This window comes from Rhinatrema bivittatum, chromosome 13 (genome assembly GCF_901001135.1).
Source record: "Rhinatrema bivittatum chromosome 13, aRhiBiv1.1, whole genome shotgun sequence".
In the NCBI taxonomy this organism is placed as follows: Eukaryota; Metazoa; Chordata; class Amphibia; order Gymnophiona; family Rhinatrematidae; genus Rhinatrema; species Rhinatrema bivittatum.
Genome location: NC_042627.1, coordinates 65,907,490 through 65,920,331, shown reverse-complemented (window position 1 = coordinate 65,920,331; position 12,842 = coordinate 65,907,490). Strand labels below are relative to the sequence as shown.

At 44.0% G+C, this 12,842-nt stretch overlaps 1 protein-coding gene across 2 annotated transcripts in view; it reads right to left on the bottom strand.

Moving 5' to 3' along the window:
- Positions 1 to 11,743: 11,743 nt before the first annotated feature.
- Positions 11,744 to 12,842, bottom strand: part of UNC45A (unc-45 myosin chaperone A) — a 55,102-nt gene continuing 54,003 nt past the window's right edge. For both annotated transcript variants that reach the window (XM_029574869.1, XM_029574870.1), the window contains one exon: positions 11,744 to 12,046. In XM_029574869.1, the coding sequence (XP_029430729.1) occupies positions 11,786 to 12,046 (261 nt within the window). In that variant the 3' untranslated portion in view covers positions 11,744 to 11,785. The remainder of the gene's footprint in view (positions 12,047 to 12,842) is intronic.

The window sequence follows — 12,842 nt, the reverse complement described above, 5'->3', positions numbered from 1 at the left end:
AAAAAGTGCAAGGTGTTTGGGCCTCCATCCTGTTATATCCAGAGTCCCCAATTTCCTGCAGATTTTTCAAGATTGTAATTCTGCGGAAAATTTGCATACAATTTCAATGTTTATTTTTTTACTTTATAAAAATAAAAGGCCATTTTCTGACATTTTTGTGTCTGGTTAATTTATTACGCAGTGGAACAGAAAAGTGAACTCACGACCTGCATTATAATACAGATTTCAGCTCAACAGCAGGGTTAGCTTATAGACGAGACAGTGGAAGAATTAAGTAGCAGCTGGGTCTGACATAACTAGAAGTGCTAGTGGAAGGCACTTGCATACCTGAGTCTGCCTAAGAAGCTGCAATGATAAAACTGATTAGCAGTGGGAGTCTGGCTAGCAAGCTGGATGGCCCATATGTGGACTGGATCGGAATGGTAGCCCAGCCCCATCTGGAAAGGCCAGATGTTCAGGTAACAACTCTGCTGGTGGTGGTGGCTGTTAAAAGTGGGAGGGTTGGGCTACAGGCTTTACACTAAAAGGAGGCTGGAGTACAATGGTGGAAAATGTGACAATCTTGGATAAGGTGGTCACCTCGTAGCTGGCAACTGGGACCACATAACAGGGAAGACTGGATGAACCAGTTGGTGCCATTGTCTACTATGTTACTGTGTTCTGCACTGGCACAATGAAGGGCATTCAACATTCAAAAGCAAGTTCCATACATGTTAAAGGGAATGCCTGCACATTGTTCCCAATAAGTTAAAATACAAAAATGGAAGCCGAGAAGTCTATATTACTAAACCTCCCCTTCCCACACTATCATTTAAAGCAAGTGCACTTAACCCACAGGTATCCATAGCACATTTCACCCACAACAGAACCTACTAGATAAAAGAAGCACCTCCGAGAGAGGCCCAACACTTCCCAACAATATATTCAGGCAAATAGATCCAAATGCCAAGGGCCTGATTCACTAACCTTTCATTCCCCTACGGATGCAAAATGGGAGAACAGCCTTTGTGAATCAGGCCCTAGGCTAACAAAAGGTTTTCTCCCAAAGATGCTACTTGGACTGAACTCAGTTTAGCTCTTGTTCAGAAGTGCTGTTCTCTAGCAACTCGGCAACTTTTGGCATTATTTCCCCAAATTCATTTTGTAATAGAGCACCACCTCCTAACAGGCCAGACCCTTGCATGGCTGATGACAGTGCCTTTTCTGGAATTCTATAGTTACCAATTTTGGAGTAGAAAGCAAAATTGCTTACCTTGTAATAGGTGTTATCCCAGGATAGCAAGATGGAGTCCTCACATATGGGTGACATCATCGATGGAGCCCTCTCACGGAAAACTTCTGTCAAAATTTCTAGAAACTTTTGACTGGCACACTGAGCCTACTGAGCATGCCCAGCCTGCCATGATCCCTGTAGCCACAGGGGTCTCCCTTCAGTCTCGTATTTAGCAATAATCGTTAGCAAAAATAAAATAATAAAACGTGTCTGACCCAACTCCGCGGGGTGGCAGGTGGGTTTCGTGAGGAATACATCCTGCTGTCCTGGGATAACACCTATTACAAGGTAAGCAATTTTGCTTTATCCCAGGACAAGCAGGATGCTAGTCCTCACATATGGGTGATTAGAGAGCTACAGGCTGGGTCAGTCTTGTATTGGATCAACAGCATACAACTTGTGCAATGGAACAACAACTGGTGTACTGTTGGAAAAAATGAGGCAGCCTGAATCACAGCAGATTGGATGTAGAAGGAGTTGGGATTATACTGGAAATAAGTTCTTTAAGAAAGATTGTCCAAAGGCTGAATCTTGTCGTCCTTCCTTGTCCAAACAGTAGTGAGCTGCATAGGTGTGAAGAGAAGTCCAAGTTGCAGCTTTGCAAATGTCTGCAATAGGTACTGAACGATAGTGTGCTATGGAAGTTGACATAGCTCTAACTGAGTGCGCCTTTACACATCCCTAGAGAGGAAGGCCTACTTTTTCATAGCAGAATTTGATACAGTCTGCTAACCAGTTGAAAAGAGTTTGTTTTCCCCCTGCAACTCCTGGCTTGTTTTTGTCAAAAGAAACAAAGAGTTGGGTGGCTTTCCTATGGGCTGCAGTGTGGTCGAGGTAAAAAGTGAGTGCACGTTTACAGTCCAAGGTGTGCAAAACTGTCTCGCCCTGGTGAGAGTGAGGCCTTGGAAAGAAAGTGGGTAAAACTATGGATTGATTAAGGTGAAAATCCGTTACTACCTTAGGCAGAAATTTAGGGTGAGTGCGCAGTACATGCAGGAACCTTGTGTAGGGTGAGTATGTAACTAGTGCTTGTAATTCACTAACTCTCCTCGCCGATGTAATGGCTACTAGGAAAAGTACTTTCCATGTAAGAAATTTTATGTCACAGGAATGCAAAGGCTCAAACGGGGATCGCATGAGTCGTGCAAGTACCTCATTAAGGTCCCATTCAGTAACTGGTGGTCGAATGGGAGGCTTCAGCTGAAGTAAGCCTCTCATAAATCAACCTTACTAGGGGTTGTGCTGATAATGGGGCATCCCCTATGTGTTTGTGGTATCGGTGCCAGCGCTGGAAGAGCACAGAGTAAGGCATCGATCCTTGTCAGGAGAGGAGCAAATATGGTCAGCTCCGGTGTCGGTGCCGATGGAGGCATCGGCATCGATGGAAGTTTGAATTTCTGCCAAGCTTCAGTGACTGCTTGTTGAATCATCAAAGTCATTTCTTCCCTGGAAACTGGGACTGCGTCCTCTGTCACAGGAGAAGGTAAGACTGGCGCTGCTGACACTTCCAGAGCAGATTGTGGTGGCACAGCCTCTGACACCATCACCGGTGGAGAGCGCCTTCGTGCCTCAGGTACAGAGGGTCATGGTAGCTCTTGTACCCAGACCCGCTTTTTTCACTGGTTCGAAGGAACGGTTCCGAAGGAACGGAATCTGAACGGTGTCAATGGTGTCTTTTCTCTTGATGATCTTTACTGGAGATCGAAGAGGACGCTATAGAAGATCCGGAAGGGGTCGGTGACGGACGGTCATCGGTCTTCTTTTTACCTCGATGTTTTTCAACAGAGGAAGGCGTTATTTTCGGTGTCGACGCTGAAGATGATGATGGAGAGATCTTTTTGAAAAGTTCCTCCATTTTATCCAGTCGGGCATGCCTGCCCTTCAGTATCATCTGGGCGCAGATGGAAAATGTGGACATCATGGCCTGATCCCAGGCAGAGAACACAAATCTCATGCGGGTCTGTAGTCAACATTGTCCGAGGACAATTTGGACATCTTTTAAAACCGGTGGCCATTATTGAAAACTTTAGGCCGGGTAACAGTAGATGGTTCACAGATAATGAAAAAGAGAGTATCCGGAATCGACGGAAAAAAGACTCCAAAAAGTACTCAATGAACGGGATGTCGAAGGGAGACCCCAGAGGGAATTTTTCTTTTTATATCATTTTATTGGTGTAACAGAAATACAGTACAAGAGAAAAAGTAATACATAATGTAGAACACCAGTGGTACATAAAGTTACCCTTAAACATAATTCGCCCATCCCCCCTCACCAACATCTCCAAGTAAATTCTCAGACACACATATATAGTGTAAAGAAGCCGACTCATAGTTATGAATGATATATATATTATGATATATGTCCTCTCCGTACTGACCCCCCGCACCAGTCTGTGTATAAAAGACCAGTCCCATCCAAGTCTCCATACTTATTATAGGTTTCATCGATCTCCAGCAGAACGCCATTGTAAATAGACATCCCATATTTTATGAAAAGTCTGGAGAGAGTGGCGTTTTTCAGCTGTAATTTTAGACATCGTACAAACGTGGTCCAATCGACTCAGCACCGCCGGAAAGCGGGGACCAGAAGATTGTTTCCATTTCGCCGCTATCTCCATTCATGCGGCAATACATGCCTGTACGCAAAAGGGGTGTATGTTCATATCTTCATGATCCTTTATGTTATTCAATAAAGCGATGTCCATTGAAAGTTGTATTGTGGTGTCGAGTATGTTTGAAAGCAGGGCAAATAGTTGTTTCCAAAAAGGAACAATGCAGTCCCCGAACCACCACATATGGATAAAAGACCCTAATACCAGGCATCCCCTCCAACACATGCAGTGTGGCCAGATATCATTTTACAAAGTCGAGCAGGTGTATAGTACCATCTATACATAATTTTATAGCCACTTTCCACTATACTTGAGGAAACCGAAGCCTTGCTAATCTGAAGGAATATATTACTCCTCGAAGGGGAACTTATATCAGCACGCATGTCTCTAGACCATGATGAGATAAAAGTTGGAGTGTGGTTGAGTCTGGTATTGAATAATTGGTAAATTTAGAGATTAATTTCTTGGAAAGATGAGGCACCGAGCAAAATCCCTCAATCAGTGATTTGCCCATATTTAGCATTGTATTAATATTATGGCTCAAATAAAAATGACTGACTTGATTGTACCTCAAAAACTCCGTGGCGGGTATATTGTATTTACTACTTAAAGATGTAAAGGAAAGTAATTTACCCCCTTCCCATACATGTTCCAATCACGTAATTCCAGTTTTTCCACTTCAGAAATGCTAAAAGGGAGTGGCCAGGTATAAAACATTTATTATGAAATAGATGGGTAAGATAGAAAAACTCCTTGTTACCCACTAATTTCCTCTTCCATTAATCCCAGACACTCATGGTATGCCTGGTGGTTGGTAGCATTAATATACACTCCCGCCATGTCTTTCTTGGTTGCCACGGTAAAGCGGAGATGGGTAAAGACAGATAGGCCTGTTCAATTTCTACCCAATGTTTAGTATCTCTAAGATCATGCCAAATCATAATTGAGATGCCGCAAAATACCAATTAAGATTCGGTACTCCAAGACCACCCTCCAATTTAATTTGATATAGGACCCATTGACTGACCCGTGGCGGTCCACGCCTCCAGATGAAGCTAAAGATTTTCCGCTGCCAGAGCTTAAGAAATTTATTCGATAGAGAGATAGGAAGAGAGTGGAATAGATTCAATAATTTAGGTAATGTATTCATTTTTATGGTAGCTATTCGCCCCAGCCACTACAAGGGAAGTCTTGTCCAGCTATCTAAATCTCTCAGAATTTTATTTAACAAGGGCTGGTAATTCAGTTTAAATAAATCCTGGGGATGACTCGATAATTGTATGCCCAAGTATTTATTTGGTGGCCCATCGAATTGGATGTATGGGACGCAACTCGCCTACTGTGTTCTGGGAACAGTTGATATTAAGAATTTCAGATTTCTCCCAGTTCACTTTGAAACTGGAAGCCTCACTAAAGGACTGTAATTCCTTTTCAATTTCCAGTAAGGAATCGTGGGGTGATCGGATAGTGAACATGATGTCATCAGCAAAGAGACATAACTTATAGGATTCTTGGCCAACTACAAATCCTTGAATTTGAGGGTTCTGCCGAATTTTGGTCACTAGTGGTTCTAAAAATAAAGCAAATAATACTGGGGATAGCGGGCAGCCCTGTCGGGTTCCCCTTTCTACCGTGAAATAGCTAGAATACCCCTCATTTATTTTTAAACGTGCTCTAGGCCGATCGTATAATTTCAAAATCCAACCACAAAAATATGGTCCAAAGCCCATTCTCGTTAAAACTCCAAATAAAAATGGCCAATGTACCATATCAAATGCTTTTTCAGCGTCTATAGAGAGAAACAGGGACTCCTCCTGACTTGAATGAGCTATCCACATCAGATTAATAAGCTTGCGGATATTATCGCCTGCTAATCTCCCAGGAATAAACCCTGCCTGGTCCTGACGGATAAGGTTTGTAATGTATTTATTTAGTCTACCTGCCAATATTTTCGCCAGAATTTTGAGATCCAGATTAATTAGGGATATAGGTCTATAAGAGCCACATAGCGCTGGATCTCGATCCGGCTTAAGCAATATCGTGATACCTGCTATGTTAGAGTCAGCGCCCAGTGATTCTTCATCCCATAGCGAATTATAGACTTTCTGCAAAGAAGCGACCAAATAAGGAGCATATTGCTTATAAAATTTAGCTGTGAAGCCATCAGGGCCAGGTGATTTTCCTTGTTTAAGAGAGACTGGATTGTGTGTAAAATTTCAGCCACGGAAATCTCAGCTTCTGTCCGCCCGTGCCTCATGGGATAAGCCCAGAAGGGAGATGGAATCCAAATAGGAAGCTATATTATCTGATTTAATAGAGGCATCTGAACTATATAACAACATAAAAATCCAGGAATCTCTTCCTTATATCGGTATTATTAGTCAGAATCACATCTCCATTCTCTTTAATTTTTGCTATGTTATTCTGATATTGTATCTTCTTTAATTTATTGGCAAGAATTTTCCCCGCTTTGTTACACCCTTCGAAATATGTTTGCTTTGTCAGCTGCATCCAGTGTGCCATGGTTGCCAATTCTAACTTTAAAAGATCCTCTCTGGCCTTGGATAGCTGAGTCAATACAGTCCCCAATCCCGTATTTTGAGGTTTGTGGGTGAGTTCCGAAATAGTATCCTGCAGAACTTGGGCATCCCGATTTTTGCATTTCTTTACATATGTGCCTCTAGCTATGAGGAGACCTCTAAGAAAGGCTTTAAACGATTCCCAAACTATAGGTGGGGGTACTTCACCTGAGTCATTCCTGAGGAAAAACTCTCTAATATGATTGATAAGAGTTAAATTAAACTCCCTGTCATTCAGCAATGATTCGTTGAGGCGCCAAAAACGTGTACCCTTATCATAACTATCAAATTTTACATCTATACTTACTGCAGAATGATCAGACCAAGCAAGTGGTGTAATATCTGCAGCAGCGACCTGATTGAAAAGACCCTTATCATCAAGAAAGTAATCAATCCTAGAGTATGATTTATGAGCGGGTGAGTAGTAAGTATACGACCTAGTGTTGGGTAATGTACTTTCCATACTTCAAGAAGCTGCCAAGCAGACAACAAATCCAGCAGCTTTAGTCTGGATGACAACGGGGCGGAGACATATCCTTTGGAAGCATCCACTTTAGGAACTTTGACTAAGTTAAAGTCCCCTTCCAATATCAAGGATTCCTGACTATGAGACATTAGTATTGATTTAATCTTATCATAGAATATACCTTGATCCTTATTGGGAGCATAAAGGTTAAGTAAGGTGTAAGCCAGGCCATCAATCAGAATAACTAATAAAATATATCTTCCTAATGGATCTTTAATACATAGTTTGCATTCAAAAACAAAATGGGCCGCAAATAGCACTCCTACACCCGCATATTTCACCGCGTTAGAGCAAGGAGCATAGTACTGGTTAGGATAAGATGCAGAGCGCATTAAATTTTCTTAGCGGGCTTTTAAATGCATCTCCTGGAGAAAAAGTACCGTATTTTCCGGTGTATAAGACGACTGGGCGTATAAGACGACCCCCCCTTTTTATACATATTTTTAAGAAAAAAAATAATTTTACACTCAAACAGGAGCAACCCTATCTATGAAAAGGCAAATACAAATACCGTATATCAGGCCCTAAAAACCAATATACCTCTTATTAGGAAAACAGAACTAGCAAGCAGCTATAGATCCCCACATATAAATAATTGTAAAACTATACTAATAAGCAGAATAAATGTTTCAAAACAGCTATGAACAGAATAACATCCAACAATTAAAAACTCATAAAAACTATTAAACATTCTCCAAACACCAATAAAATATTTCAAAAAAGCAGACACATCACATAATATTAAATAATTAAAATGGCAGTCAGTCAAGAAAAATAAACTTAAAAAGCCACCTTTCCTTACCCCCTCCAGCAGCTCTCCTATTCCTCTTCCTCTTCCTTAGGGCCCATGTCTCTCACACACACACCATACCAGTCATGCCCCCATGACCAGTTTTCTGTCTCTCACGCACCAATCATTTCCCAAACAGTCTTTGACACACACACCAGACACCTTCCTGAACAGTTTCTCTCATGCCATACACACACACAGGCTTCCCACTCCCGTGTTCTGCTTACCGTACATATACGGGCTTCTCACTCTCATAATCACTTTCTCTGTCTCACACACACACACACCAGTCTCTCTCTCATTTCCATGCTCACTCTCCACGTGCACAGGCTTCTCATTCCCTGAATCACATTCTTTCTCTCACATTCACACACAGCAGTCTCTTTCTCTCACACACACCGTCACCTTATCAACCAGTCTCTCTCTCATGCACGCGCGCACACACACACACACACAGCCAGTCCTCCCGCTCCCATGCTCTCTCTCACATAATCAGGCTTCTTACTCCCATGCTCTCTCACATACCCAGATTTCTCACTTCCATGCTTTTTCTCTCTCTCACACTCACATACACATCAGTCATCTCTCTGAGCAGTCACTTTCATTGTCTCTCACACATGAGCTCGCTGACCAGTTTCTCTCAATCACACACATGCTCTCAATCAAATGCATTCTCTCACTTATACACAGGCTGGCTGCTTCTCTCTCTCTCTCACTTACACACAGGCTGGCTGCTTCTCTCTCTCTCTCTCACTTACACACAGGCTGGCTGCTTCTCTCTCTCTCTCTCTCTCACTTACACACAGGCTGGCTGCTTCTCTCTCTCTCTCTCTCTCACTTACACACAGGCTGGCTGCTTCTCTCTCTCTCTCACTTACACACAGGCTGGCTGCTTCTCTCTCTCTGTCTCTCTCACACACAGGCTGGCTGCTTCTCTCTCTCTCTCTCTCACACACAGGCTGGCTGCTTCTCTCTCTCTCTCTCTCTCTCTCTCTCACTTACACACAGGCTGGCTGCTTCTCTCTCTCTGTCTCTCTCACTTTCACACAGGCTGGCTGCTTCTCTCTCTCTCTCTCTCACACTTCCAAACCCCCCCCCCCCCCCCAAATAGTAGCTGCAGCAGCCTCCTCCTCCAGCCCCCGAAGGCCAAGAAAGAAGAAACCCATCGGCCGCGGGAGGCTCATGCTGCTGTCTCCTTTCCCGATTACCAGCTCCTTCGACTGCTCGGGGGCCGATGCTGCTGCGCCGCTGCTATTTTTTCACGCGGCACGGCTCTTTCTTCCCGCGCATCAGTTCCTGTTCCGGTTCAAAGGGGGGGGCGGGAAGAAGACAAGGCCAGCCGCGGATGCCACAGCTTTTTTTTTTTTTTGCACCGCTGCCGTTCCCGCTGGGCTTGAACGTGCTGATAGCCCAGCGGCAACTGCAGTGCGGTGCGCGGGAAGGAGAAAGCCGTGCCGAATGAAAAATTGCAGCGGCGACAGCAGGAACGGCCCCGTGCAGTCGAAGGAGCTGGAAATCGGGAAAGGAGACAGCAGCATGAGCCTCCCGCGGCCGATGGGCTTCTTCTTTCTTGGCCTGCGGGGGCTGGAGGAGGAGGAAGCTGCTGCAGCTACTATTTGTGCTCGGGGGGTGGGGGGAGTGGAAGTGAGAGAGAGAGAGAGAGAAGCAGCCAGCCTGTGTGTAAGTGAGAGAGAGAGAGAGAGAGAGAAGCAGCCAGCCTGTGTGTAAGTGAGAGAGAGAGAGAGAGAGAAGCAGCCAGCCTATGTGTAAGTGAGAGAATGCATTTGATTGAGAGCGTGTGTGTGATTGAGAGAAACTGGTCAGAGAGCAGGTGTGCCCGGCGTATAAGACGACCCCCGACTTTTGAGAAGATTTTCTTGGGTTAAAAAGTTGTCTTATACGCCGGAAAATACGGTATGTCAGTTTCTTATCTTATCTGTGATGTTACACCCTCCCACGTGAACAAGAGCCCAAAACGGTTGGAGTCAGCGATATTTCACATTTTCTTTGCGAAGAAAGTGAGTTACTTCATGGAGATCATAGCGATTTTGGAGCGTTGCTTGTGAAAGGTCAGAATAAACCGATATCTCTTGCTGTTCCCACTTCCACCTATCTTGTTTCCGGGCAGTGTTAGCAATTTTATCTTTTTGTGAAAAATCGTGAAAGCACACGATTATGTCCCTTGGGGTAATAGCGCCAGACGCTCTTAAGGCTCTGTGTGCTCTATCGATTTTAATTTCGCTGCAAGAAGGAGTTTCATCCGCTCCGTCATTATTTAGTAGGAAGGTGCAGAAGTGGCGTATAGTCTGCTCGCAATCAGTGTTGTCTGCATTTTCATGGAGACCCTGGAACTGAAGACTGCCCCTCCGGGCTCTGTTTTCGAGATCGGCCATCTTAGTTCTTATAGCTATGTTTTCTTCATATGTTTTGCATTTGTTTGTTAAATTCTTCTCGGCCATCTAGTCGAGCATCGAGGTCATCGACTCTGTGGCCAATCGTGGTAATCTCTTCACGAAAGTCATCCATCATGGCGTGTATTTCTTTTTTGTAGTTTTTTTAAATCTTGTCTTAAATCGCAAAACCAATTGCGAAATTCCGATCTGGTCGGGGCCTCGTCGAAGTGATATTGAAAGTTTCATCTAGCGCAGTCTGTTCAGCTGCTTGTTCCATGTCGACTGTGTCCAAGTTGCCGGTTAGGCCCGTCTCGTGCTGTTTATGGTAGGAGAAATGCTGAAAATCTATAGATTTTTTCTTTCCTGCCACAATGGAAATGAAGTTCAGCCTCTCAGCAATACTAAATAGAAAAATTTCAGCCGATAAAGCTTAATTATTATCATAAATAAAGTTGGATTGGAGGGAGCTCAGAGGCTATGCTGCCATCAGCTAGGATGATGTCACTTCCTCCGAGAGGGAATTTTTCTGACAGAAAACTTGTTATTATCAGCAATATTCCGTGAGGAAAAAACAGTGAGAAATCTCATAGAGCTCCTTCAACACGAGGCTAAAAGCAGCGCAGAAAAAAAGAGACTGAAGGGAGACCCCTGTGGCTGCAGGGATCATGGCAGGCTGGGCATGCTCAGTAGGCTCAGTGTGCCAGTCAAAAGTTTCTAGAAACTTTGACAGACGTTTTCCGTGAAAGGGCTCCATCGACGATGTTACCCATATGTGAGGACTATAATCCTGCTTGTCCTGGGATAACAGTGAGTTTAGTAGCGCACCTCTCTAACCAGGCAAATGTATTAAAATCTAATTTTGCAAAACTTTCTGAAGGAGGATCCTAGCTGCAAAGATTTTGGAGACAGATTTCCCTCTGCTGCCTGCTGCTCAGCAGAATAGTCTAGCCTGTTATCGCATGCTGCAGGTGGATCAGGCTCAATATATAAAAATAGAAAACGACAGCAGATACAAGACAGCATATCTCATCTGCCTATTCCTGGTGGAATACTGCAGACTGCCCCACCTCCGGCTTTGCACTCATGGCCCCTCCTCTAAGAAGGCTCCAGGCTTTCTTGAGTTCTGGTTTAGCTTCCTTTCTTTATGCTATGCCTGAGTTAGAACTTCCTTTCCCCTAGGAAATGTCTGCTTTTTTGTATCGTTTATACCTTGGATGTATTTGAACTTCTCTTACACTTCACTGCGTCTCCTCTCTCTGCGGGCATGCATATTTAGATTTTATCTGTATCCTGACTAGAGCAGAGACCGTCTCTTATTGTATCTGAACAGCGTTTGGTATGTCTGGTAGCCCTGGAGAAATACAGACGAGGTAAGAATAAAGTGGGCCAACCGTTACCTATCACACTGCATGTTACTCAAGTAATATTGACAAGTGCAGAAGAGCAGAGGGCTTAAGAGAGAGGGTAGACCATTCCAGAAATCGGCATCATTCCTTTCTGGTGCTCTTAAACTACACCTACAACTATTAAAACAGAAGTGTAGAGAAATAAAAAGCTCAGCTTCCTCGTATCTGGTCTCACAAGAGTCTCTGGTTTAATCTGCCTGTCGAAGTCACGTTTCATTGACATTGGCTTTGATTAATCCGTACTCTGTAGCCTTTGCGAGGCACTCCTTCACAGCCTGAGCCACCGGCTGGTTTTTCTCATCCTTGGCGAGGACACACAGGATTTCCAACACTTCACTTTCCATCAGCTTTGCAGCCACCTGCTGATCCGCTGCCAGCATGTTCATTATGATCACTGCCCCACGGTACTGCAGCTCCACAATCTGACTCAGGAGCAGAGCTTGCAAGATCTCCAGCCAGTGAGTCGTCTACGGAAAGAAGAACAAGGCAGATCATTCTACCAGGTACAGAGAACCCAGCGTCCTATCTCCCACTGTCCTAATCCATGTGAGAGCACTCTGTGCTTCCAGGGGCCTCTACCTAAAACTCTACAAACAGCACAGCAGGAATAGGAGACAGAACATGGCTGCCATCCCCCATGAAGTCAAGAGTTGGGAATCCATTCAAGGCCAGTTATGGGAAGCTGTTGGATCAGTAGGGGCGTTCTAGTAGTTGTAATGACCCAAAAGAAAATTGGAGTCTTCAGGAGTCTGTGATATCTCTTAAAAGGAAAACAAACAAGCAAAAAAAATACACTTTCAAGACCTCACAGGCCTCTTCATCTCATGTACTAGGTCGCACTGGTTAGGTGGTGTGCTTAGTGACAGTCAAAACAGACCGATTCAGGGAACGTACATGAGCAAGTTTACTCAATGAATTGTCAGGAAGTGTGGTACAAGGCAAGCAAATATGTTTTACATGTACACCAACAGCAGGCTTTTGTAACTTGATAGATATATTGTGTTAGTGTATACCTGGGCCTCTGTTCCAATTATGTAGATAGCTAGATCTCTCTCTCTGCTCAGGGAAGTTAGACTTTTGGGGCAACCACTATGTTGCCATTACTGAAACACAATGTGACTGTCAGCCAAGTAAGACAACAATGCAGTATTTCATGTAATCAAATCCTTCCTGGTGCACACAGACTGTTTCAAAATCCAAAGAGACTGTCTGAAAACTAACTTCATTTTCAGTTTGGGCAGCCTGCATCTAGGTGTTGCTTGC